The following is a 27,452-nucleotide window of genomic DNA, read 5'->3' on the forward strand; positions in this document are numbered from 1 at the left end:
TGAAGTTGAAAATTAGAGAATGTAATGTTAGTCTTTTTCTCTAGTAATTTGGTTTAATAAAACCAGCCACCCTGTACTTGGAAGTGGGGTGGGTATTTAATTTATGGGATTTCAGGGAAATGTAGAGCTAGCAGGTCCATTTTCTACTAGTGGCAAATTACTGTCACTCAGTGACAGCAAATTTGCCCAGAACTGAATCAGAGAGATGGTTGGAGGTCCAGAACAAGTCAGTGCAAATCTAATATAGGTGGGGCCAAACAAGCAAGAGGTTCTATTGGTGCTGAACAGGGCCTGTGGGAAATGCACTGGCAGAGTATAAACTCAGTGAGGCTACTCTTGCCCCACCCTGGCAGACTGCCCAGTGGATAAGTGCTCGCTCTTCCACAATGAGTTGATTTAGCAAATGGAGCTACAGATTTTACCCACTGGTACCCACAGAAGTGACTCAGGTCCAGAATATGGTTGGAATAATGAAACAAAAAGTGCAAGTGGAAAATTAATTGATTTACTTTTTCCAATTTACAGATCTAGAAAGAAACCGTGCAGAAGAGAACTGGGCGTCCGGTGATCTGTTTCTTAAATTACTTTGGACAAATGATGTTGCTCTTGCTGTCTTTCAGTTTGCCAACTGTAAACAAGGATAAAATAATATTTATCCTACTTCATTGGCAAACTACCTTCACTGAAGCATTAAAACTCTCTGTGATCCTCAGAAAGATGGGAACTGTAGTATTATCTATGGAGCTGTAATGTTAATAATCAAGCTAGAATCCATAACACCAGTTCTTGAGTCTTAGTAAGTAAAACAGACTTAAGAACTGCCTAGGTTTTAAAAACCTAGTGACTGAGACTTCAGTTAAATCATGAGCCTGCTTTGCCACTCAGTTGTTTCTAATTTTAACAAGATATCCTCCTAGAAACCACTCATTGCATAAAAGAGATAAGATCAAGATATGTATGATGTCAAATACAAAGAGTACTCTATTACACAGAGACATCCAGCATCTCAGGGGCGGGTCCTGAACTATGGAGCATTTCTTCCAGAAGAAATCAAGCTGGTTAGCAGTTAACAGTTTTCCTGGGCACACACAAGCCACCATTTATCGAGGTGACCATTCACCCAGAAAATGGATTTTTCCAGTTACATGCACACACCTACAAGTCCGTGAATTGGGTTTTCATTTCTGAAATTCCTCTCCAGATTTTTAAATTCCAGTATATGCTATGGAATCAATTTAACAGGCTCAAGGTGCCTTCTGAGCTAGAATTTCCTAGTTTAAAACCACCTCTTCTTAACACTGATATAAAAGAATAAGACTTTGTACTTGCACTTTCTTTCTGATTGTTTGTAGGGATTTATGGTTGGAAGCAGAAATTGCATTGTTGACATCATAAACTTTCTTGTGCCCATAGACATCATTTCCTCCTTTTTATGTTTGGCTCTACTTGGCCTGGTTATGGCTTTAGCTATGCTGTTAGTTTATCACTTCTTGCATAAAAATATGTGTGAATCAAAACATTTGGAAAACCTGTGCAGTAAAAATAGCAGCACTCACCAGCTCTGCTTCACAGCAGCTCCTGTAAAACAGCAGACATGTGAGTTATTACCTCTATATATGATACATGCATTAGCGGAGTCTCAAGCTGAAACCCAAATAGCTGTGGATGTGATGGTGTGTGGCAGGATCCAAAAAGAAAACTGTGTGTGTTTTTTTTCATTACTAATGTACTGATTGCCCTCGTCTCAGCTTGGACATTCAACAGTTACAGCTGACAAGACCTCATTAGTTTCATTTGCAGGTTTCAATTAAAAGAATTCCCCCTGACAGCAAAATTTTGTTATGATGGCAGCTATTAGTGAGACTGCTGAAGAGTTATACTGGGCATGCTATGAACTGCAGCCTATGGTTATTAGTTCTTTAATTATCCTTGTGATATTGGGAATTGTTTTAAAAGGCTCTACAAGCCTTCTGAGCTGTAAAGGAGTGAGGACTTGCACTCTTTTCCTCTGTTTTTGAAAGGGTTCATAGCTAAAAGGTTATCAAAACACCCTAGTCTTGAAGTACATTACAAATCTGATCCATTTTAGTTTTTTGCTAACTTCAGCATACAGTCTGATTTTCCTCAGTGTTTCATAGTAATTGTCTTCCACGACACCATCCACTTACTCATTGCCCCAAGGTCTTGAGATGACAGTAAAGCCAAGCTAAGTTTTATTAGGAAGAATGGGTTTTCTTTAATGATAAGACATTGCAAGTTATGTTCCTTCGTACTGTCCAAAATTAATAAGCTGTCTCCTAAATATCCTACTAAAGATAATATCGTGCTACTGCATTTAATAGGAACTCAGAGTTATACCACTATTGGAAAGGGACATTTTTAGCATACATTTTTAAGCATTGGAGTGCCAAGGAGTTAATTATGTGGGATCTTTCATATGAGTCCGTACAAACTGAGGGTGAAGTCTTCTCTGTTATTAAGTCCTTCTGACATTCTTGTAAGTATAGAGACTCCTGGTTTTCTAAAATTCCCGTGTCTGTAGTGATGTGCAACACTGTGCTGGCCTATATTCCAGGGATGGCTGTATTTCAGTGTCACATACGAGCATAGGAACTTAAGTGCTATACTGTGTCAGATCAGTGGTCCATCTAGCCTAGTGGCAGAAGTGGAGAGCATTAAACTGGATAGATGTAGAGTGATCTGTCCTCTATCCATTACCCTATCGATTCATTACTCTATCCATTACCCTCCCTTGCATCTTCCATTATTTATTTAGAGAAGCCAGGGGAAATATCTCCAACCATTCTGTTCAACACCAATTAATAGATCTGTCATCCATAAAGTAGTCCCTTTTTTAACCCAGCTATGCCATCTGCCTCTACTACCTCCTCTGGCAATGAAATCCACAAGTTAAACTAAATATTGTGTAAAAAAGTACTTTCTCATGTTAGTTTTAAACCTGTTTTCTACTAATTTCAGGGGGTGCCCTGAAATGTATACAGGTAGCACAAGATTCTAGTCTCAGGCATCCCAGAATAAATTCTTTCATGTTGGGATTCCTCCCAATTTGCGTTTGCATATCAAATCAGAATTCCCCTTTGTTGCTCCTGAGGAGCTTTGAGATCCTTCAGTAGAAAGTATTACATAAAATTCCAAGGTATTTCTAGTTATTTTTCAAGTCTCTCTGTACATTTCTGAGCCACATTCTTTAGAAAGAATATAGCTAAAAATGGAAAGTACATTGACAGTTTAAAGATACCATTATGTCAAATCACATCTGTCTATCAAGAAATTTTTATATTCTGTCAAGAGGTGGCTAGCCATGCTAGTCTGAAATCAGGCAGCAGGTTGTCAGGGTGCTACTTTAGAGGCATATAAATGCTGTCATTAGGGCTTTAGAGGATGCTTGGAAATATTAAACTTGTGAAGCCAGCATGCTAGTGTGGTACAGCAGGGCTGTGCCAATGCTAGTCTTACCCTCTCAAATTTCCCACCAGTGATAGAAACAATAGAAGCACTAATGTAGGCAAGCCACTAAGCAGCCCATTGGTATTTTAACTGCCATTTCATCCAGCCCTGCTTAGAGTGTTAGGAGAGTTATAGTACAGCTGTAGCAAAATTGTGTTTCTGACAACTTAACATTATGTGGCCTATCTATTTAGCAGACATGCTTTGGCAAGAAGAGTAGCACAGTGTTTATCATTTCAGAAATGAAATTGGCAAGCAGTGACCTTGCATGCTAGCTAGTGTTGTAGCCTAACTCGTCAAAGCAAATGTTGTTAGTGGTAGCAGTTCTTGACAAATATTGTTAAGGGGAATAATAAATAGAGAACTGAAAGGTGGAAAGAGAACTAATACACTTGGGTTCCTAGTAAGAGCTAAATAGGAATGCAATATGCATACTGTAGCAGGGCACTAGGGTACCTGCTACTGGCATTGGGAATCGGGCTGGGCTGCCAATCAGCAGGACAGCACACCTGAAGGTGGCTTAGGCAACAGATCAGGTCAGCTGACAGCCAGGGGGCGGGGCCTGGCCCATATAAACAGAAGAGCCTGAAGCCAGATCCAGTTCCCTTCTGGCAGCCTAAGAGGCAGGAGCCCTGCTACAGAGCAGAGCAAGGCAGAGCTGCCTGAACATTTGAGCACCTAGATGTTGAGACAAGATGGAGAGGCCTCTGTTACGAAGGCTTGAAGGAGAGCCAGGGTAGCGCGGAATGTTCTGGCCGGTAGGTTTATTTTGAGTTAGAGCCAGTTGGCTGATAGCTTTGAGTTGCTGTTGGGCTGTTTGTATAAGACTGGAGGACCGGGAGAGGCTGTAGGGGACGGAAGAGGCCGAATTAGGAGCTCCCCAGTGGAGTGGGGGGGTTCCTGGGTGCCATGGGAGGGCACAGCGATTGGTGCCGGAGCTGGCACTGCGGGTGAGTGCTGGAGAGAGGCGCGATGTTGTGGGGTGTCATGACCCCGGCCCCGTGGGGGGGGTGGTATTTAGCCCAGTGGGGCGTGCGACCCAGAAGGAGGGTCAGGGAGCCAGGCATGGCTATAGGCCACCTGAGCCCGAGCACAAGAAGCACGAGACAGGCCCCAGAGAGGCCAAGGAGCGCGAGAAGCGCCGCGTAGGCCCCAGAGAGGCCAAGGAGCGCGAGAAGCGCCGCGTAGGCCCCAGAGAGGCCAAGGAGCGCGAGAAGCGCCGCGTAGGCCCCAGAGAGGCCAAGGAGCGCGAGAAGCGCCGCGTAGGCCCCAGAGAGGCCAAGGAGCGCGAGAAGCGCCGCGTAGGCCCCAGAGAGGCCAAGGAGCGCGAGAAGCGCCGCGTAGGCCCCAGAGAGGCCAAGGAGCGCGAGAAGCGCCGCGTAGGCCCCAGAGAGGCCAAGGAGCGCGAGAAGCGCCGCGTAGGCCCCAGAGAGGGCAGGCACACAGGAATAAGAAGCCCCATGGAGGGCAGATTAGAATAGGAGGCTCCAGGGTGAGTGATTGGCACCCTACCAGCACAAAGTCCCAGAGAAAGGCGAGCACGCAATTAAAGTCCCGGAGAGGGGTAGGCACGCAAGAACAAGCCTGGAGAGGGGCAGACGTGCAGATAGGGACCCAATGGAGACAAGGCATGTACAGAATAGAAGCCAGAGAGGGCCGAGCGCGCGACTAGAAGCCAGAGAGGGCTGAGCGCGCGGGCAGGAGCCCAGACAGGGCCGAGCGTGAGAGTAAGAGCCTGGACAGGGCTGCACATACATTTTGACAGGCCCAGAGAGGGCGCATATACAGTAAGGGCGTGAAGGGCGCGTATACTGGAGAGGCCGCAGGAGAGGGGTGCTTGTATTGGAAAGACCCCGGAGAGGGCATTTACAGGAGAGAAGCCCGGAAAAGGGCGAGAGGGTAAACAAAAGCCTGGGAGGGGCGAGTATATTGGGCACGCATACTGAGGGACCCCAGGGAGAGGGGGTGCGCATATTGAGAGACCCCAGGAAGGGGCGAGCATACAGACACGAGAACGTCCAGCACATCTGCGAGGCTTGGGGCATGCTAAAGGGGAGGTTGGAGGCACGGGGAGATCACGGCCGCTCCTGGGCCGTGCCCCATGACACATACATTTGAGGACATGCATAATATGGATCTATTATGGTTCTCAACTATTTTGGACTCAGAAAACACCAGCTCTTAGCTTTAACTTGTGTTTTGACTACAGGAAACTAGAGCAAATCTTTTGTTGCTAAGAGCTCAGAAAAACCACAGCTAGTCAGAATGTCTTTGAAACGATGGATTCCTATTTGAAATCTTTGGATTTGTCTTGTGGATTATGTGTAGGTGTTCGCACACCTAACAGTGCTAGAGCAGCCCCCTTAAAAGGATCTCCTGGCAGGGTGTGTTGGAACCCTGGTTGAGAATCAGTGATCTGTAGGCTAAGGCAGTACAGGATGTAGTTATTAAATTCATAGGATATTTATTACTGTTTATATACTGTTACCCCTGTAAAAGGTACACAGTGCTTCATAAGGCATATAAAAAGGCTAGGACCACAGTTGTCAAACATGCCTATTTTTTTTCAGGTGTCTCACTTTGAGTGTCCCAACTGAGACATCTTAAACAGGCGTGCTCAGTTAGATGTTCAGAACTTTCAGAGAATCAGGCCCATAAAGTTGTCTTGGGTTAGCCATCAATACTTACCGTTGAAAACCTTAGCCCAGGGCTTTGCCTGGAAGAGTTTATTATGTAACTCAAGGCTTAGAATCATAGGTCAAAAGGACCTCGGGGATCTTTTAGTCCAACTTTCTTGTACAGTTTCCGGTTTGCTATTCCTAAACCTAGAATGACAGACAGATGCCTACCCAGCCTTGTCTTGAAGGGCATTCTTGTTTAATATTTGTGTTCCTCCTAATGGATGAATGAAAATAGGAAATGGTTTTAGACTCCAAAGACTCATTTTCATCATATGAACAATTGAGAGCCTTTTCCTTGTTTCCAGCACAGCACACGCACTTTCTCTTTTTAACCATTTTACAGTTTTTGTTCTTGGCCACTATGCATTTGAATAGATTTATCTCTTATAGTATCAATAATCATAACAGGGACAAATGGTAACCTTATGTGTAATGTGTTTTATTAACAGACAAATTCTGGTATTGTCGACTATCACCAAATCACAAAGTCTTGCACTATGGAGATTTGGAAGAAAGTCCCCAAGGCGAAGTCCCGCATGATTCTTTGCAGGATAAATGTAAGTCATTTAAACATACTGCCTTATCTTTGTGAACTTTGAAGTTATTTCTGTCATTTACTTTTAAGATGATGCAAGAGAAATACCTCTATTGATAGACTCGGTTTACTATGCCTCTGCTGGTTAACACATATCTTAGCATAAGCATTTGAGCATTCTCAGCAGGTACGTAGTTCCACGTAGTCAGTAAAGAATCTGTCAAAATGCGGCAATGGTGGATCTTACAAATTGCCTGTTTTTTTTTTTTAATGCTCCCCTTTCCAGGAGGAGGGAACATTTCCAGACCTGACTCTAAACAGGTCCTGTTGATCTGAATCCTCCTGTTTGTAAAATCCAAGTTGAATAGCCAGATCTTGGCATTGTGAATGCAAGCTGACCTAATACTCCTGAGACTGTTCTTTGATGTGCCCACCTAACCCCTGAATCAGAGTGAGAAATGTGATTTAAAGCTTGCCTTCTTTTCTGTTTCCATTATGCCCACACCATCTCCACAGTGCACAGTGATAAATGACCTCGGTCTAGTCAAATTTTGGTGATATCAGTGTTGCTGGACACTTGTCGAATTGCAAGCTCATTTGGTTATAAGTGAGCACAATTCTGAGCCATAGGGCTCCTGAGGCTGTTCCAACACACTATAAGTTCAATCGAGTCTGTTGGAACATAGTAATTACCGTGCTCCAGCAGACTCTGGTGTCATGTGTATCAGTGTACCTGTGCTGAAAAATGTGTTGGGTCACTTTAAATTAGGCTTGTTCAATGATCTTTAGTCCAAAGGGCCCCACATCCATTTTTTCACATGAGGATGCTGATGCACATGACAATCCAGGCATTTTAAATTAAAATTTAACTAATTAAAGCATGTGTTTTTCCCCACCACCACCTCCCAAAGCATGTCTATAAATGCCTATAGTTTTTCAGCCTGGATCCGGTTTCCCCAAAATGGGTAATGATTAGTTCCTGATTTTTTTTTGGCTCAGGCCACTGCCTAGTTATAAATTTTAATTCTGGTTTTTAATTTGGTGCAATGAGAATTTTGGCACGTTTGTCAATAGTTTCCTGAACTGAGACCTCTGCTTCTGTTAAGGAACTGTTGATCTTTCTGGGAAAGTGAATATGTCCCTTATTTTTTACATTCCTATTTTTGAGAATGTTCTTTGAAAAGGACAGTTAACTTCATACTGACTTCATTCAATTTTTAGAGTTGATTTGTTTATTTTTAAGAAACTGAGCAACAAGGAGACACCATCGACAGAACCAACTGTAGAGAAGGAGCTGCCATCTAATAAAGTAATTTGAGGAAGAGGTGGCATTAAGTAGCTTTCTGGTGCGAAGTAACCATGCTTACAGGCTTCCTGTGCATCTTCAAGCAGATCATTTAATCCAGGGGTATGGAAAATATGGCTCCTGGAGGGACTGAGAATTCAGGGGTGTGGCCTGCTGCTGAAGTCCCCATGTCAGCAGCTACTAGATAAACAACAGCTGCATTAATCCTTTCAGCTCCATGAGCTGGCACCCTTCCTGCCTCTGTCGCTATTGATCTGCCACTAGAAATGGGTCCAGATCATGGTCCAGATCCACCCCGGGTGGGGGGGAGGGGCAGGCAAATTTGATACTGCTCTTTGTCATTCAGTTTCCCATCCCTAAATTAAGGACACTAATGCTTTCAACCCTGCTGTGAGATATAGGCCATGTAGTCATTAATGGCTATGAGGCCATGATGAGTGCCTGTAGCACCAGCGCTTGGATCAGAAATCATTTTCCTCATGTACTTTTCATTAGTAATAAATATCATTGTTGGCATTATTTTATTAGTTGCATCTATATGCAAACCAGACAAGTTTATTATGCTTCTTTAGTGAAGTCAGGGAACAATTTTTCAGGTGTCTAATTTCTCCAGTCTGAGAGAAGTAACTTAATGATTCAAACCTTTTAATGTATGAATAAAATAATTCAAATGCAGCACAAGCATTTGGAATAACAAATATAAGCTCTCTTTTTCCCTCCCTGCTGTTCCTCATAACCTTTCTGAGTATTCCCTGGTGCTGGGCCAGGTGAGGAAACAGGCCTAACTAGAGCCCCATAACAGTAGCAGTTTGTAGTCAGATTTCCCTTATTCTCAGTGCTTTACAGAATAGCCTTAAGGGTGTTTCAGGCCCTTACTGCAGTCCTTTGTTGGAATCTAGGACAGTGTTTCTTATTGCTACCTTGGCATTGAGAGAAGTGATTTGTTTGCATCACAGTTGGAAAAATGTTACATTAGCTTTGGAATGAAAGATGAGGCATTGAATCCCACACGTGAACACTGTGACCAGCCCCTCACCTTTAATGCTGATCAAGTGAAGTAGATATGGACACAGTCTGAAGAAGGGCCACTCATTCCTTGAGTGCCCTTTTGGACTTAGGTCCTGTGGTCAGTCTCGTTTCCTATGTAAGGAGTTAGCTGAATGGAATGGGAGGATCTTTCAACAGATAAATAGAGCCTACTTATAAGGTGTTAACATTTTGAACATATCATAATGAGCCTGTTTTGTGAGCAGGAGTTGGCTATAGTCCAGTATAGACTTTGCTTTTGCTACTGATTTTAAGCAGAAGGTGTTCAGATACTGCAATGATGGTCAAAATGTCAACAGGTTTACTTGCATATAAAACACATTCAGAAGTTTCATAGTCATTGAGAAGTAGGACTGGAAATGACCTGCAGACCTCATCTAGTCCAACGCCCTGCCTGAGGCAGGATCATTCCTATCCAAACTATCCTATACAAATCCACGGTCTAACCTCTTAGCAAAACTACACAGTCAACCCTGACACAACACAAGACTCAAATACACTAACCTGCCACAAGTAAAGCATGGTGGGCAACATTCTGCTTCTGTAAAGGGCTCAAGAGATCCCAAGAAGAGGGCCATGCTCCTCATTACAGAGGAGGGCAAAAACCCCTACAGCCTGTACCAATCTGATCATGTTGCCTTTTCAACTACACTGCTGTGAGTGATGCAACAGGTTGTTGTCCTGATTTATGAAATGCATAACATGTACCATGGTGCTGAGCCCAGTGCCATAAAAGATGTTTTTCTCTACTGCAGACTTTACATAACTATTTTAAATGATCAACTAAAAACAGACTTAGATATTATTATCCTGTTCCATATGATGCTTTTCCAGTCACAAGATAATTCATTTATAGATTGTTGAAGCTTCCTCTCACTCCCTGACCATATTATATTCTAAAGTAGATAGATTTATAATTACTGCTGGAAAATTGACTTCCAGTTGAAGCAAGATACATTTATCTTGTGTTCCAGTGACCTCGTCAATTTTGCTTTCATGATGATTGTGATAAGTGAAACTTTTAAGAACTTTTTAAAAATGAGTTTGTTTTTTAAAAAATCTTGTTTTTAAGCGTGTTTATTTTAAGCTTCACACTGTTTCTATATCCAAACCCCCAAGAATGATTGAGTAGCCACTTTTGACAAAATTGTAAAACAGCATGAAAGACTACTGTATAAATTAATATATACAGTACTGGTTGTATAGATTCACTGGTGTAAATAAAGGCTACCCAGACAGACGCATACACATATATACATACATATTAAATGTATTTTCATGAAAAGCTCAACAGGAAACAGGATGCAGAATCCTTGGTCACATTTTCTTTTGAAAATATAAACTTAATGGGTTTTGTCAAGGTCTGTGATGTCTATTTCAGTTGCTTTGCTTACTGTTTCCTTTCTCAGAGCAGGCTCTGGAAATGGCAAAAAGGGTGGCATTTTTGACACATTAGCTTTGCCTCTTGTTTGGCGCATCTTGTTTGACACCAGGACATTCGCACCTTTCACTTGTGCTCATTTTCTGTCTTCTTAATGCAGTGCCTGTGGCAGATATAAAAGCAGTTGTGACAGGAAAGGACTGTCCTCACATGAAGGAGAAGGGTGCTCTTAAACAAAACAAGGTTTGTTTTTCAAATTATTATAATTGTTCTTTTTGCAGAATGCAGATACTATGAACTTGGCCTTTCCTGAAATAAAACAGCTATTTCTCCTTTCCAGAATACACACATACAATCTCTTTCTTTCTCTCTGTTTTCACCTTTTGAATTAATTCATGTGAATTCAGTCATTTGAATTAAATGATTAGACAAGCATTCCCAAATGGGCTCAACCGTGCATTTAACTTCATAACATCTGTGGATTATGATAATTATAGATAAGCCTAAAACTTACTAAGATGGTCTTCAGTAGTATGGCTCCTGGATGTTATCCATATTTGAATGGATTGCATAGATTGCAAAAGAATAAAAATATCTAGGCTAGGGACAGAAATTGCAAATAAACTAATTTAAGTGATCAGAAACTGGTTTAAACCTGTAATAGAACAGAAGTTCAGTGCACATAAACCATTTTTAAAATGGCTGAAACTGGTTTAAGATAAACCTGGTTGACTGTAGTATCAGATTTCACTGATTTGGCTCAAACCAGTTTATGGAACTTCTGTCCCAGACCCCTTCCTGCTTCAAGTTAAATCAGAGGCCCCCAGCATCCCAGCATTCTTTGCAGCTTTGGGCTATGCTGTGTGCCTAAACAGAGCAGGGTTGGCCCTGTCTCTTTGCTCTCTTGTCGAAGCAGTGAGGGCTGGCTGACAAGGAGGTGGGGGTGGGAAACCCAGCTGGCACAGCCTAGTCTGCCTTGTGGGGGCAGAACAGGCCCTGCCAGACTTTTCTCCACTGGTAAGGAGGGGGCAGGTGAATGGACCAACAGCTCAGGGAGAGGGTGGAGAATTAAACTCCCCTGTCTCCCTTTTCCCCACAGGCATGGGGACCCCAGCCAGGGTCTTCCTGGCTTTTCCCCTTGCTAGCTGCTCACATGGCAGGGGTCATGCCCAGAGCCAGGCCAGCCCATGGAAGAGAGGGGAGACACGGGAATTTAATCCCCCTCCTTTCCCCCCTCCCCCTTTGCCTGAGGCACTCCCCTGGTTGATGTCTGGCCATGCCCCACCCTTGGGGACAACCCTGGCAAGGGCTGCTTCCCCCTTTCCCCTCCAGGCACACCCCAGCTGGGGTCCCTGTGGGCAATTTGGTTCAGTCTGCGCAGGTTAGACTAACCTGCAAAGATTGAATCAATTCAGGCTCAGGCTTTTTGAATGTCCGTGCTTAGCTCTATTGACTGAATGTTGTCTTTGCTAGATGATATAGTTTTGTTGACCGTTCTTGCCAGTGATTCAGTGTTTGTGGCACTCTAATCACACAGCAAAATTTCAGTAAAGTGCAGCTGCTAGTAATTTCTGACTGAGCTATTCAAGAAAACACAGGAGGGTAAAGAGTAGAAATTTAAGGATTTGAATGATCATTATATCTCTCAATAGTGTTCCAGCTAGGAGTAAGATCCAAATTAGGTTTAGGATATCTTTCTGAGTTTAGATTCAAACGTCCAACCCAGGATTGAGGTCCCTTGATGCCAAAATCTGGCCAACTCCTTCCTGTGACAATTTGCCTCTGAATTGAAGGAAGCTTGAGAAGTTGGATGTGACAAAATCCTTCCATCTTTAGTAGTGGAAATCTCTTGCTAATAGAGGCACATTCATGAGATTTATATCAACTCATGCTGCACCTAAACTTGAGTAGAGACAAGAATCATGTGTTTTGCATCCCAGCAGTGGGTCTTAGAGAGGGTGGGATTGAGCATGCCTCAACCATCCGAGTCCACTGGAAGTTCACCCATGATATGGCTTCAGGCTTGTCTCCATCACCTTTTCTCATACCTAGTGAAGACTCAGGGCTTAAGTGAAGGCATTGGGACAAGTCCAGAGCAGTCTTGCAGGTGAACTTCTGGTTTTGGAGCCCATCAGCAGACTCAGGTGGGCAGGATTTTGAGCAAGGTGTGCTCAGTCCCATTCTTCCTAAGATGTGGTATTACAAGGTCTGGGACGTGTGTTGTTTGAATTCTGTCCTGAGCAGTGGTGTAACTAAGGGGTGGGGTGATAGGGGCAACTGTATTCTGGGCATTGACTTGGTGGAGGATGTGGAAAGAGTGCAAAAAGAAAATGGGTGCTGCTAGCAGCCATGTGTTTATGAGTGTAAACTGTATGTCACTGCTTCCACTTTGCCCTGGGTGCCCAATGTGTCCCATCCTCTAAGACCCACTCCTGGAATGCAGAAGACTTGACCCTTGTCTCTACTCAAGTTTAGGTGCAGCATGAGTTGACAGAAATCTCATGAGTGTGCCTCTGTTAGCAGGAGATTTCCACTTCTAGTCCTGAAACTACCGCCAGGGAAGAGGATTCAGATCTGGGGATTTGAATCAGAATCTATGATTCCCCAAAACTGGCAAGATTCTGTAGTTTTGGTTTGGGTCCAACCCTAGCTTCACTGTCTAAACCTTATAGAGCATATGCTATTAAAAAGAGGATTTCTATACCTCATTAATTTTGAAAACATAATGTGTTTGTTTAATGTATATAAAAGTGCAGGACTTAATCATCTTCTGTCTAAAGCTGTACATAATGCAGATAGGTGCTGTGAAAGCTTAACATAACCACTGCAGTAGTGCTCTGTCAGATCATTCCCCACTCTAGCTTTTTTGCTACCATTGGAAGGAGATGTGACACGTGAAACTGTCTCCTTAGTGGGTGAGCCTCACATACTACAGAGTGGCAGAAATAGGGATGCACAGACCCTATAAAAATGTTTGCATCTATTTTCTCTGTGTATAACTTGTATCAAATGTATCTGGCTCATAGGGAAGTAGTAATTGTGACACAGTTTTCCTGTCTTTGCTTTCAGTATAGAATATTCCTGGATGAAAATGAAAAAATCTAACTCAAGCAGGGATGGACGGACGGGTTAGGGGGCGGGGCAAGGTGGGAGAGGGGAACAAATAGGCAGGAATATCTTTCTTGTTAGTTTTTGGAATCATACCCATGCACACAACTCCTGCCTATTGTTGAAACATTTGGCTGCAGCAACTATATCATGCGGATGAAGTATTTTTAATGTTTATTTATCTTGGTATTCATTTGTCCAGAAAAAAGAGAGTGAAGGGAGAGGGAGGGAAAAAGAGAGAAGAAAAATAAATAAATAAAGGGAAGCAGTGGGTGGCAGTGATGGAAATATGTCATGCCTATGAAGCAGCAATGTCTAGATACAATTTAATGCTAAATAACAGCCCTACGGATTTGCATGTCCTTAGCTGTCAGCATTGCCCCATTTTCTGGGGAAAAATTGCTTTGGACTGGCAAAAAACTTGCTGGCTGAGGATGTGCAGTTAAGGGATTGATAAGTAGCATAATTACATCCACAGCTGAAACATTCAATTTTTGATACAGACAATAGCAATTATTATTTTTGTCACTACTCCAGTTCTGTTGATGATTTTTTTTTTCCCTAGTCCTTATTTTCTGTCCTATGAATCACAGAATTTGGGAAGTTAGTTATCATATAAAGCAGGCTTTCTTATTAAAGAATATGTAGTATTTGCAGCTCCGTAATGGTCACTAGAGAGTATTACAGGGCTGCTTGATAAATATTGAATTAATTTATTCATGAAAATAACATGCATCTGTAATATCTGGATGCATTACATCAGCATCTTGCAAAATCTGTGTTGTTTTGACTCACAAAATCATGCTGGTTCCTGAAAGTTCACAACTGGCGAGAATTTTCAAAAGGACATTTTCATACCTTTGTTCTCTTTGATATAAGTACCAAGCACCTTAATGTTTATTCATTGGCAGAAAAGAAATTGAATGATAGACTGTCACTGTTATGACCAGGGACTGAATTGGCAGAATATTCTTAATGGTTGCTTTATCATTTCTTCATTTGCTAGCACATGGCTTTTACTCTTCCAGTGAGATCATTTAGAAATATACAAGAGCAAATCTGAATTGGAATCTGATGCAATACAAAGCTTGAATACTTTAATAGGACTAGACCTGAATCCACTGTCATTCATTCTTGCTTGTATTTTAAATTTGGTTTGATTTTTTTTTAAGGCCTCCTGTTAGGGTCTTTTATGTCTCTTATATTAATATATTATATGCAAATAAATTGTGTTTGATTTAAAAGCTTTTAAAGCAAAGAAGGATGAGAAAAATAGTCAGGTAAAACATTTTCTTCTAGCCACAGGCATTTCTTTAGTCTAGGGTAACCCAGCTCACCTTCCAGTCACTGACTTGTCAGGTCTAAGTCACAGTGCACTCCTGTCAAACAGAAAGCATTCTGCTTCCTTCTCCGTTCTTCAGAAATTTCTGCTTCTTTTCACTGGCCTTTGGTTACAAGGTCCTGAGAGCTGAGAGGACTGAGAAGAGTGGCAAAGCCCTCCCCCACTCCTCACACAGGGGACTCCAGTGTAAGGAGCGGGTGGGGAGCAGTGGCAGCTATTCCTCCCCTTCCTTGTCCTCCCTGTCTATGGGAGTAGTAGGAGCAGATAACCCCTGTGCCTTCTTCATAACTGGGGTGACCCCAATCTGGACAAGGCATGGGTGCCTTTCTTCACCACTCAACTCCTCCTGAGACTGGGAGAGGCAAGTAGCAGCTGCTCCCCCTTCCTTCTCCATACCAGAGTTACCCTGGTCTTGGGAAGGTGTAGGCAATATTTCCCCATGGAGTCAAATGGTGGGAAGTATACAACCATTCATTCTCCCAGGAGAAATGAATCCAGGAAAGGATCTCTACCAGCTCACACATGGATTATTCCCCCCACCCGGAACCAAAGTTCTTGTTCCTGGAGAAACAGTGTGAATACCTGTACTCTCATGGTTTCTACTGCAAGCGCTATGATTCTCCCACTAGAAGTGGTGAATGAATGAAGAGTGGGAGGGAATGAAAAACAGAGCTGGAAGTAGGGAGGACTGAGAGAGGAAGGATCTGAGAACAAGAGAAGTTGGATTGGAAAGATGAACTTTGAGAGAGAATGAGAACTGGGCCTTCACAAGGAGGTAGAGAGGGAAAGACAGTTAATTCGAAAGTAAAAATCCATCTCGAAGGAGAAGAGGCAAAAATGGCAAACAGCAGAAAAATGACAGAAGGGGGCAATAATAGAGCAAGTGGATGTGAGATATAGCAGTGAATCTAAAGCATGTTTTGGAAGAACACAAGTGATAGCTGGGTATGGCAGTGAACTGAGAGGAAGGGATATAGCAAACTCTTGAGTTCAAAGAGGGCTGCTGCACAAAAGTTCTGATGGACACTAAGCAGGTGTCCAGGGAAACCCACCTTACCAGGCAAGATTGCTTTTGGAAACATACCTGGTCCTCCTCATGGAAGGCTATTAGGGAGCCTGGGCTCCTATGGTTTCTCATTATCTTGGGCTCCCAGGACTTCCTGGCTCTCAGCAGCCCACCAAGTGGGATGGTGGGAAGACAGGTCCCTTCTACAGGCTTTCAGATCCTTGCCTGAGATAGGAAGTCAGGTCTCCCTGGGAGACTTGTTCCTGGTTCCCTAGGTTGTTCATCTCCTTCAGTTCCCTTTGGAATTAAACAAAATTGGACAAACACCTAGCTGGGGTCATCTGACCCCAGCACTCTTTCCTGCCCAGGGCAGGGGGTCACACTCAATGATCTAATAGGTCCTTTCTGACCCTAAAAACTATGAAATCTATGAAAATCTCAAGCCCTCGGGATTTTCCATGGAGCATGGAAATATGTTAATTTCCAACTTGATAGGGTATGTTTTTGATCTTCACAGAATTCAATAGCTTTCTGGTACAGGACTTAGTGGGGGTAGCGGGGCGGGATGTGGGACTGAAAGGACACATTTAGTTTTCATCCTCTCAGTTTCATGACTTGGCATTTTCTGATATCAGTAATTTATAACATGCTAAGAGGAGATAATGCCAGGTTTGTGTGGGTAGAGGTAAAGTTGGTTCTCTAATGGAAGACATTAGTCTTAATAAGATACAGTTAAGAAATAGGCCTAAAACAAAAAATAAGAGCATGAGCTATAAGTAACTTGACATCTGAATGCACCAGAGGAGCTGCTGCTGCTTCCCGTGGGAGTTAGCGCAGGAACTGCTTTGATCTGTTCTAGAGCACAGCAAATTTGAAAGGATAACCACACCTAAAGAGATCAAGAATGTTTGTTATGTGATACTGAAGTTTCAGATCATTCAGGAAATATAATTTAAGGTGTTTGATCCAGATCCTGGTTAGAGAGCTTCTGGAAGGGCTGGACGTGTTCAAGTCAGCGGGTCCAAATGCTCTCCACCCCAGGGTGTTGAGGGAGCTAGCTGGGGTTATTGCAGGACCCTTGGCACGGCTTTACGAGCGCTCATGGTGCTCGGGCCAGGTGCCATATGACTGGAAGATAGCTAACGTGGTCCCCATCTTCAAAAAAGGGAAGAGAGAGGACCCGGGCAAATATAGGCCTGTCAGTCTTACCTCTATCCTTGGGAAGCTCTTTGAGAAGATCCTCAAGGAGCACATCTGTGATGGGCCAGCTTCAGGGATGATGCTCAAGGGCAACCAGCACAGTTTCATTAGGGGCAGGTCATGTCAGACCAACCTGATTGCCTTTTACGATCAGGTCACAAAGGCAATGGATGCAGGTGTCGCCGTAAACGTAGTCTTTCTTGACTGCAGCAAGGCCTTTGACACCGTCTCCCACCCCATCCTCATTAAAAAACTAGGCGACTCTGGTATTGATGTCTACACAGTCAGATGGATTGCAGATTGGCTCAAGGGTCATACTCAGAGGGTGGTGGTGGACAGGTCATATTCAACCTGGGGGGAAGTGGGCAGCGGAGTCCCCCAGGGCTTGGTCCTTGGGCCTGCTCTGTTCAATTTCTTCATCAACGATTTGGATAATGGTATGAAATGAAACCTGTTTAAATTCGCTGATGATACCAAAATTTGGGGTGAGGTGAGCATGCTAGTAGGGGGGGAAAGATCGCAGCAAGATCTGGATAGGTTACAGGAGTGGGCTGACATAAACAGGATGCGTTTCAATACTGACAAGTGCAGGGTGCTGCACTTAGGCAGTAGAAACCAGCAGCACACTTATAGAACGGGAAACTCCCTTCTTGAGAGCACAGAGGCAGAAAGGGATCTTGGAGTCATTATTGACTCCAAGATGAACATGGGCCGACAATGTGAGGTCACGGTTGGCAGGGCTAACCGGACCTTGTTGTGCATCCACAGGTGCATCTCAAGTAGAGCCAGGGAGGTGATCCTCCCCCCCATGTGACGCTGGTCAGGCCACAGCTGGAGTACTGCGTCCAGTTCTGTTCCCCATTTCAGGAGGGATGTGGACAACATTGAAAGGGTCCAGAGAAGGGCCACCCGCATGATCCGGGGACAACAGGGCAGACCCTACAATGAAAGACTGCAGGACCTAAACCTGTTCAGCCTTCACAAGAGAAGGCTGAGGGGGGACCTGGTGACTGTCTATGAACTCACTAGGGGGGACCAGAAGGGTTTAGGGGAGACGCTGCTTCCCCTAGCGCCCCCTGGCATGGCAAGGAACAATGGACACAAATTATTAGAGAGTAGATTTATTAGAGAGTAGGTTTAGATTAGACATCTGCAAGAACTACTTCACAGTTAGGGTGGGTAGGAGCTGGAACCAGCTTCCTAGGGAAGTGGTGCTGGCTCCTACCCTGGGGATCTTTAAGAAAAACCTTGATGACTACCTGGCTGGACTCATTTGAGTCCAGTCTTTTCTCCCGCCCAGGCGGGGGTTTGGACTTGAAGATCTACAGGGTCCCTTCCGACCCTACTTCTATGATTCTATGATTTATACTAGCAGAAGTCTAGAGACCTCCAGATAGTGAAGTCAGCATAGTAGCTCCTGATATGTCTGCTCCAGCCAACACGAACTTGCCATTATTGCATTTTTACTCCTCAGTGTAGTAAATGTAGAAAGCAGTGCTCTTTCAGCTGCTAGTAGCGTAGTGACTAGGGCCGGATGTTTCTGTCTTACCTCCTTCTTCAGGAGAATGAATAAAGAAAATCCATGTAATGGGACCACTGGCCGAGAACAGTGAAGTAAGAAAAACAAGGCTCGTCTGCACAGTAGAGTAGTTTTGAATACACTTGAGTGCAGTGGCACAAATACCTCCCATAACCAGTTTATTTTTCACTGACTTTTGTTTTACTAACTCGGAGCAGATGTTTATAATTATTAAAAGTTCATTGGACATGTACAGTAACTGTTGAATATGTAAACCACATTTATTTCTTAGCCTAAATATAAGGATACACACCACAGTGCCTTCGATAACAGTGTGGTCATTGTTAGTAAATACTATGTATATTTACACATGCAGTTTACTGTAGAGTAAACTAATTAGCTCTGCAGTAAAGCATCACAGTCTACACATGCACCAGTATTAGGGCACGGTAGATTAACTCTGCTGTAAGATCATACTGTCCATGACAGTATGATGGGGGCAGTCGTCGACATATGGCGGGGTCATTTACTGTGCTGAAATGCATACGTAGATGGTGACAGAGGCTTGCTGGGTTAGCTAAAGTGCAGGGGCTGCCCACCAGCTAGCCACCCAGCTCTGTAGGCACCCTTGTGCCCCAGCCAGTCCCTCCACTACCCGAGGCCACCATCCGGAGCCCTGGCCAGCCCAAGGCTGTTCCACCCTTGCTCCAAGTACTGCTGTGCTGGGTGCATGTGTAGATGCAGTGCCCAGGAGTAGTGTACTCCAGTGGTGTATTCCAGAGTTCATTGTCTCCTTAATTTTATGTGTAGATGCACCTGCTGATATATATCTACATCAGTGGTTCTCAACTTTTTAGACCTGAGGCACCCCTGGAAAATTCCAGCTCCTAGTTTTCACTTTTTTTTTGCTTACAGAGACATAGTAAAGAAGTTTTTCTCTTGCAAAGAACTCAGAAGGACCACAACTATGGATTTCTGTTTGAAATCACTAGGTTTATCTTGTGAATCATGATTGTAAATCTAATGGTGCTAACATTGTGTGGCATCGTGTAGCACCCTTGAAAGGATCTCAAGGTGCCCCAGGGTGCCATGGTACCCTACTTGAGAATCACTGATCTACATAGATTGGAATTTTCAATGGAAAACTGCCTATTGATTTTCAATGTAAGCAGGATGCCTAACTTACTTCGTTACGCTTGTTTGAGGAAACAAAATCGGTCATCTTTCTCCCCACTCCAGACTTATTTGAAATTTGCAAAACTAAGTATAGCAAACAAATCTCTCAGGCTCACACAGCTACAACCATCACATTTTCTAATAGGAGGAACCAATGTTTTTATTTGTAGTACTGTCTGATATCTAGAATCCTTTGAAACTGAGAACATTAAGAAGTATCATTATTTATTAAATTATTCATATATCTTTATTTTTTACAATAATTATTAGTCACTAATTATTTGTCCAGTTTTGTTGACTGGTGAGGGACATTATGGATGAAGATGTAGTCAACATTAGAAGGAGTTAAATAAGGCAAGGGAGAGAAAAACTTAGTCTGGAGCACAGGCAGTGGGGGAAACAGAAGATGGAATGTAAGCACAGATAGAATTAGGGAGGGCTTTGGAGGAGTCCCAAAATGTCTAGGCAACTCAAGAGCTAACATGTTGCAGAATCTTGTAATGGCCCTCTAAAAGGCACCACTGTCATACCTCCTTAAGCAACATGCCTTCTACCCTGTTGAGGGTGATCTCAAAGAAGGGAGTGCCATTTTTGTGCTCCTGGAGAATTTACCCAATGCTTGCTAGTTCTTTGCTCAATGGCCAAAATGACAAAGGCATCTTGAGAATGGATAATTTAGTAATCCCAACAGTAGAGGTGGCACAGATGCCACAAGATACAAACTAGCCTTATCACAGAGCCAAAATGCTTTAAGATTTTGGTGCCTTAGGACTCAGTTTTAGCCATGGGAGGGCTCAGATTTGAATTCAAATACTAGCCTAATCCAGATTCCAAGACTGTCACTACTAGTCATTTTCAATGTATCCTACTGCTCTCACTGCCATTGCATCTGCATTATGTCTGCTGTTGCCCAATCTGTTATCCATTGCCTAAATCTGGAACCATTGCAATGCTGGCGAGGAATGAAGGGTGCCAGGGGAGCAGCATTCCTTCCTGGTGGATACTACAGAGCATTTCAGTTTTCTTTGACACTGTTGGTAGAGAGAGAAGAAGGCTAAAATATGAACATGTGACTCTATTTAATGGAATTTTAACCTGTGTTTCTGTGTGACTTTTGTTCCAGGAGGTGCTCGAGCTTGCTTTCTCTATATTGTATGACTCAAATGGCCAACTGAATTTCATTGCTCCTGACAAGCATGAGGTAAGCCATAGACCAAATAAGGGGAAATGAAAGTGAGGTTACTTCCTCTATAAACACTGTAAGCATTTCTGGGGTAGAGGCCATGTAAGTCATGATACAAAAGAAGATTTCCTCCCCTCACCCCCAACCTCCACCCTTTTCTCTTTGTATTGGAGAAGCAGTTGCTCACTCGGAACTCCTTCTCCTCCTTTTCTAGAGAAACAAGAGCTCCTTTTCCATAAATACTGAAGGGCAATTAATTCCCACAAATGGACACAGAGTAAGAATTTTCTCTGATATATTTAAAAGTATCCCCTACAAGGTTTCAAAATAATCAAGTTAAATCTTAGTAGGACCTTCCTGGCCTATACTGTGGAAATTCTTAAATGGTGAAAAGGCATCATCAGCTGAACTATACTCCTATACCATCAGGGGAGTTTGTAGCACCCATGTACAAAAATCACATTTATGGTTTTTTATTCTTCTGGCTGTCATATCTCCCTCTTTGCCATTCAAAATTGTTAAATATGCATCTGGTACACAGTATTATAAATTATTTTCTACTTGCACCCTCACACTGGTTTTGTGTGCAGTGGGGTCAACCTCTAAGAGACCGCGAAAATAAGCCTTGTGCAAATAAAGTGAAACGAAGCAGCCACCCTTCCTCTCTTCCCTTCTCCACCTTACCTCTCCCCCTCACTCCTCTTCTACCCAAAGGAAAACATGTACCTTAAAAAGTAATGGAATATATTTGCCAAAATGAAGGTGGAAGCGTCACAACTGGCTATCCAAAAGAACTTGGGATTTTCAGAACCAAACTTAGGAAAATGTTCAGCAAAATTTAGCAAAAAAATTTCTCCTCTTTGTCTTTGAAGTGACAAAGCAATGTGTTTACCATCCAAACAAGGGGCGGGCAATTATTTTGGGCAGAGGCTGCTTACGGAGTTTTGGCAAGCCATCGAGGGCCACATGATAGATGCAGCCCAGGGCAGCTAAATATCAATTTTCTAAATTTTTTTTAGGGGTCCCGCAGGCCAGATAGAATGGCCTGGCAGGCTGCATTATGCCCACCCCTTATCCAAATGCATGCCCTGTCACTTCATTTTTGGTCTTAATTCCAGACACAATCTTAAAGAGAAAGAAAACACATAAGATTGCATTAAACTGCATTAAATTGTAGTGTTCTTAAAGTGCATGAAATTGGATTGCAAATGAAGTGGATTAGTTACATAGCTTTAACATTTGCAACTCTGGATAAAAGAAAACCTTCAAATAAATGTTAATTCTGAGAGAGGAAATGAGTTATGTTCCTTTGGCTTTTCCTAAGGTTTAATTTTTCAATGTCACTTTGAAGTTTGTTTATTCTATGAAGTGATTTGCTGGCAAATGTTCAGTTAAGAGCAATTGACAGTAAGGTTCCTAGAGCTTCAAAACAGCAGCCACCGTTAAGAGTTGTTGGTTTAAGCCAAATGCATTCTCCTTTATTCTCTGAGTTGGACACATGTTGGTGTCCATAAATTTTGCAACAATTTAATAAGAATCCATTCTGGCTCAGAAGGGCAGGCTGCCATGGAAATTAGCTAATGTTTCAGCCACACTGTATCTGAAACATGCGTACTAGCAGTTTCTAGTGTACTAACAATAGTTTTTTCATCTTCACCGAGACATTCTCCTCATTGATTAAGTTCAAACTTGCCTTTTTTAAAAAGCATCTGCAAGTCTGTAGAGGACATGAATCTTGCATGCCATACTTTGGAATACATGTTAATAAAAGCTCTACTAAGCTTGTTGAGAGCTTGTAGCAAATGGCCAGCTAAATTCTTGATTTGACCCAAAGTCTCTCACTATTTGGTACATGTTCTATATAGAGTCATAGATCCTGGCATTATATGATGATGTTGAGCACCTCAGCTTTTACTTTTTAATAAAGTAAGTTTCTAACCCTTATGGTTGCTGAGACATGAAAATGCAATTCATTCTAACACTGTAGAGTGTCAAAAATCAATGGAAATAAAATTAAACCCCAAACCATTATTATCATCATCTCCAGATTTCTGAGCCAGTATAATTGTTTCAGGCCTGATTCATGATTTCTAGACACTAAAGCTAGGGACAGAAATTACACATAAACAGATATAAGTAATCAGAAACCGGTACAGATCTATAATACAACAGAAGTTCAGTGCAGATAAACCAGTTTCGACCATTTTGAAAGTCGTTTAAGATAAACCTGGGTGGATGTAGCATCAGACTTAACTGATTTAATTAAGTCAGTTTATTGAACTTCTGTCCCAGATCCCCTCCAGATTCAAGTTAACTCTGTCCCCCAGCATCCCTGGATGCTTTGCAGGGGGAGTAAGCTAGACTTGGCCCAAGCTGTCTGTTCCAGCTGAGCAGGGAGACATGCTCTACTGCTCCTCATTTTCTGAGCCTCTGCAAGCATGTGGCTGCATTTCCAGAATCAAAAGTGAATGTCTGTTCACTTGCTTACCTGTTCAATCTACACAGCTTAAACTAACCTGCGAAGATTGAATCAATTTAGTCTCAGGCTTTTTGACTGTCTGTACTTACTTTAAATTTGATAATGCTGATTAGCCTTCTGTCAAGGCTTGCTCCTCTCTGGGGGACTCAGTACTAGGTAAGCTAGCATAATGTTTGCTTTTCACTTGAATACTGATAGCTGTTTCTTAAATGAATAGCAAAAAGGTAGATTATCCTACCTGTGTTGTGTCACAGAAGAAATAGTAAGTGAGGTTATAACTGGGTTTTACTGGAGCTTCCTGAAAGTTAATCTATAGTAAACTGATATTTTCAATGGCTCTGAGTCTGCTTTTACATTTTACATGTGAATTAACACAGGAATTTTTTCACCAGCTCATTAGGATTTCTAGTTATTGCAGAATGTGTAAGAGTAATTAGATGTACTTACCTATGTGGAAATAAGAGAGGAAGTCTTTTCACCCATCTGTCAGGCTAGCCAACTGCTGGAAAGAGACACACTCTCAGTTATGTCTGCACCAGTGGAAGGACCATGGGTCTGTCCTCCCCAGCATGCTGAGATTTTTGCGTGAGGGAATACTGGCTATACCTGCTGAATGGGGCTGCAGACTTCCACCCTCTGAATAGCGCCGTTTCTTTTTTCTAATTCTTCCTTTTCTTTTCTTTTCTTTTCTTTATCAAGAAAATTCCTGGCAAAACGTTGTCAAGAAATCTTTCCTTTAAAGGCTTCCAGGAAACTGTAGATTTGAAAAAACGTAGTGTAGAGTACGAATTCAGAAGAAATATCATCATGTCAGGGCAAGTGATCATTTTAGTAGCTGTTAGGTGGTAATGTGAACCCTAAGCCGCCTCCTATGAAACTAGCAGATAATGAAGGTACAATTTTCTATGTCTACAAAAGGGTGACATTCTTGCTTCACTAAAGTTTCACCATTAAATAAATGGAATCAGTATGTCTGCCTAGGGATTAGAAGTGTATTTCCTATTTTGTTTTAAAAACTCACTCTATTTTTCTCAGTGTATGTTGTTTTCCTCACAGTCCTATAAGTATTCTTTTTCTCTTTGGCAGCTTAGCTGTCTTTCAGCTTGGTAAGATCTTGTAGCAAATGGCCAGCTAAATTTTAAAATCCATTCTTTGGCATGAAATCTAGCAGAAGAGTTTGTAAGATAAAAATGCAGTTATAGTTGATTTAATTCTCTCCCCCTCTTCTCCCCACCCCCCATGTCCATGATTGAAATATTTATTTTTAGAGGACCTCGTTCAAGTGCTTTTGTTCATACTGGCATAGATTGCCAGTAATAAATAGAAGAGACTGATTCGCTAGAAGTTGACTTGCTCACCAATCTCCTGTGGGTTTGTTGCTTATTTAAACAGTTATTCAATCAATGTTTATCTCAAGCTGTCAGCTTCAGAGTGAGATTGCATTTCTCATTAACAAAAAATGGTGTGAGAAGGGGGCTCTTGTGGGCTAATCCAGCATTTACAATGGTTTTTAGCATTCTTGACATTTAATTTTTATGAACAACAGAACACTGATTGACTTCATATGACTGAAAATAGATCTATTTTCATCCTCTGTCAGCAAAGGGTAACTAGCACCGTGTGTATTGCTACATGTAAATGAGATCTTACTCGTACAATGTTCTTTAGACATACACACATGCATAAATATTTATGTACCCAGGCACTCTATGTAGTTCATTCATATTCAGAAGCATGTGTTTGTGTACAACCTCACTTATGTGCAGTATGTGGTTATATAAAGTATACAATATACCATTAGGTGAGCCAGTTTATATGAAAATACATTGCATGTTTGCTGTTGACCTTTAGGTAGAAGTGACTTGCTTTACTGTACATGCTTTTATGATTTGTAGATTTATACATATGGCTGGAAGTTTTGCCAGTTCTTTTTTTATAAGAATGGCATTTTTGGCAATTAGATGTCAGGAAAAATTTTCACTATAACATTTTTTGAAAGGCCAAAACCTTGTCGTTTTCTGAAAACCAAAACCAAAATATGTCATTGTTGGTGTGCAAATGAGGAAACTTGCACAAATTATTTTTGAAAAAAAATTGGAGGATTTGTCTTTTATTTCAAATTTGAAATGGAGCTCTTTTTACTGTTTTCTGACTAACTCTACCCAACAGGCTTATTTCATTGTACCAGCTAATAAACATGCCTTAAATTGAATCAAAGACACTGTAAAGAATCTACGTCTAATTTTAGCAAGATTCTTAAGTCTCTGAGAGAGGAGATGACTTGATGGGTTAATTATTTTTTTGTATGGGAAAAGGAGTTTAAGCTGCAACTTAACTGAACTTCTTGTCTTCCCCTATAGTACTGTGTCTGGACTGATGGGCTGAATGCCCTTCTTGGGAAGGATATGATGAGCGATTTGACGCGAAATGACCTGGACACACTGCTCAGTATGGAAATAAAGCTTCGTCTCCTCGACTTGGAAAACATACAAATTCCTGATGCCCCCCCACCTATCCCAAAGGAGCCCAGCAATTATGATTTTGTTTACGACTGTAACTGAAGCTGCTTGTTGAAACTCACGTTTAAACTGGAAATATTATAACTGGAGAGATTAACAAAGAATGAAAAAACACAAACGCACCTTGGATTTTGGCTTTGGGGGTGTAAAGAAAAACACTCACTTCCCTTCCTGTTCCCTGCATTCTTCCTTCTCTCTGATCCCATCTCCCTCATTGCTTGTCAGAGCCTACATTGCTTTAATTCACTTCTAATTGCAGTCCCTTGGACACAGCTAAGGCGAAGACAACCACTGCAAAATGCCCCCCCAGATGAACATTTTAATTTTTAATACTAGAATAAACATTCAAATATGGACAGTGCTTCCCAAATGCATGTCTGCGAAACCAAACCCAGCACTGCGAGTGCTTTAACTGGAAGTAGAGAGATAGAGAGGAGAAGCAGCTACTGTAAGCGGAGGCTGGAGAAAGAGAGAGAGATTCCCCTTCATACTCCCAGATGTCCATTCGCAATTGATTCCTGTCAGACAATGAAAATTATAGACTGCTTTCGACTTGAGCACTATCATCACCAGCACCATCCTTTGCATTGGCAACATCATCTCCATCATCTGTACCTCACCCAAAGTGATTGTTTCCTAGAATGAGTAGTCTGCAGGTTTTTGCTGTACCATACGCTGTAATGCTGCAACAGCTTCTAACTTCTTTTCCTGCTGTCTCTTAAAGTCCTTCTCCTTTCCCAGATTACTAGCGCACATTGTGAATGAAACCACTAGTTGTATTCTGTTACCATAGTGAATTCCAAACCTTGGTTGCCTCTAAAACTGGGTTGTTGATACCAAGGTAATTACTTTTTCATTTTGGTCCAAAATTTAAACTGCAGTTTCTACAGATTAATTAAAGCTGCCAGACATCCAGGTTTACATCATTGTCATTGCTACAGTGTTACTAATTTGCAGGGGAAATTTTTTTGTACGGGTTCTAGTTTTTTTTTAATTTTGCCAAACAAAGATATTTAATGAAAAATAATTACGTTGTGAAGTATTTTGGGGGATGATGATTTTATTTTTAATTTCCATTTGGAACATTTGCCCTGAAGAGAAAAAAACTATTCCCTTCAACTTTGCTGTTGAATAAAATTTGAGTTGTGATGATTTTTGGAACGTTGTTTTTATTTTGAAGTTGCCATTTATTCTTTGGTGTTTCTACAACTTCTGAGGCCTTTGGTGCAAAGAAAAGGGGATAAGCTTAACCTTATGATCGACAGTAGCAACATAACAGTCTAATTTGCAATTCTTATTTATTTAGTCAGTGACAAAATTGCATCTGGCATGTCTAAAAATCTGCATTGCAGAGGTGGATGAGCCTTTCTGAAAAGGATCCTTTGAGAAATGTAAGTGCAAAGCAAACCAATACATCTGTGGTCATCTGAAGGTTGCTATTTTTAGCTTTTCACCATTTGGAATATCTGTATGCTTCCTGGCTGCAAAGACACAGTATTAAA

General features: G+C 42.1%; 1 protein-coding gene across 4 annotated transcripts in view; it reads left to right on the top strand.

The window, feature by feature from the left end:
• Positions 1-27,102, top strand: part of ELMO1 (engulfment and cell motility 1) — a 450,632-nt gene extending 423,530 nt beyond the window's left edge. For all 4 annotated transcript variants that reach the window (XM_090050152.1, XM_090050153.1, XM_090050154.1 and 1 more), the window contains 4 exons: positions 6,599-6,706; positions 10,579-10,661; positions 20,893-20,970; positions 25,792-27,102. In XM_090050152.1, the coding sequence (XP_089906278.1) occupies positions 6,599-6,706; positions 10,579-10,661; positions 20,893-20,970; positions 25,792-25,992 (470 nt within the window). In that variant the 3' untranslated portion in view covers positions 25,993-27,102. The remainder of the gene's footprint in view (positions 1-6,598; positions 6,707-10,578; positions 10,662-20,892; positions 20,971-25,791) is intronic.
• Positions 27,103-27,452: the final 350 nt, after the last annotated feature.

Source organism: Crocodylus siamensis, chromosome 5, assembly GCF_052110815.1.
Source record: "Crocodylus siamensis isolate JL-2025a chromosome 5, ASM5211081v1, whole genome shotgun sequence".
Classification (NCBI taxonomy): domain Eukaryota; kingdom Metazoa; phylum Chordata; order Crocodylia; family Crocodylidae; genus Crocodylus; species Crocodylus siamensis.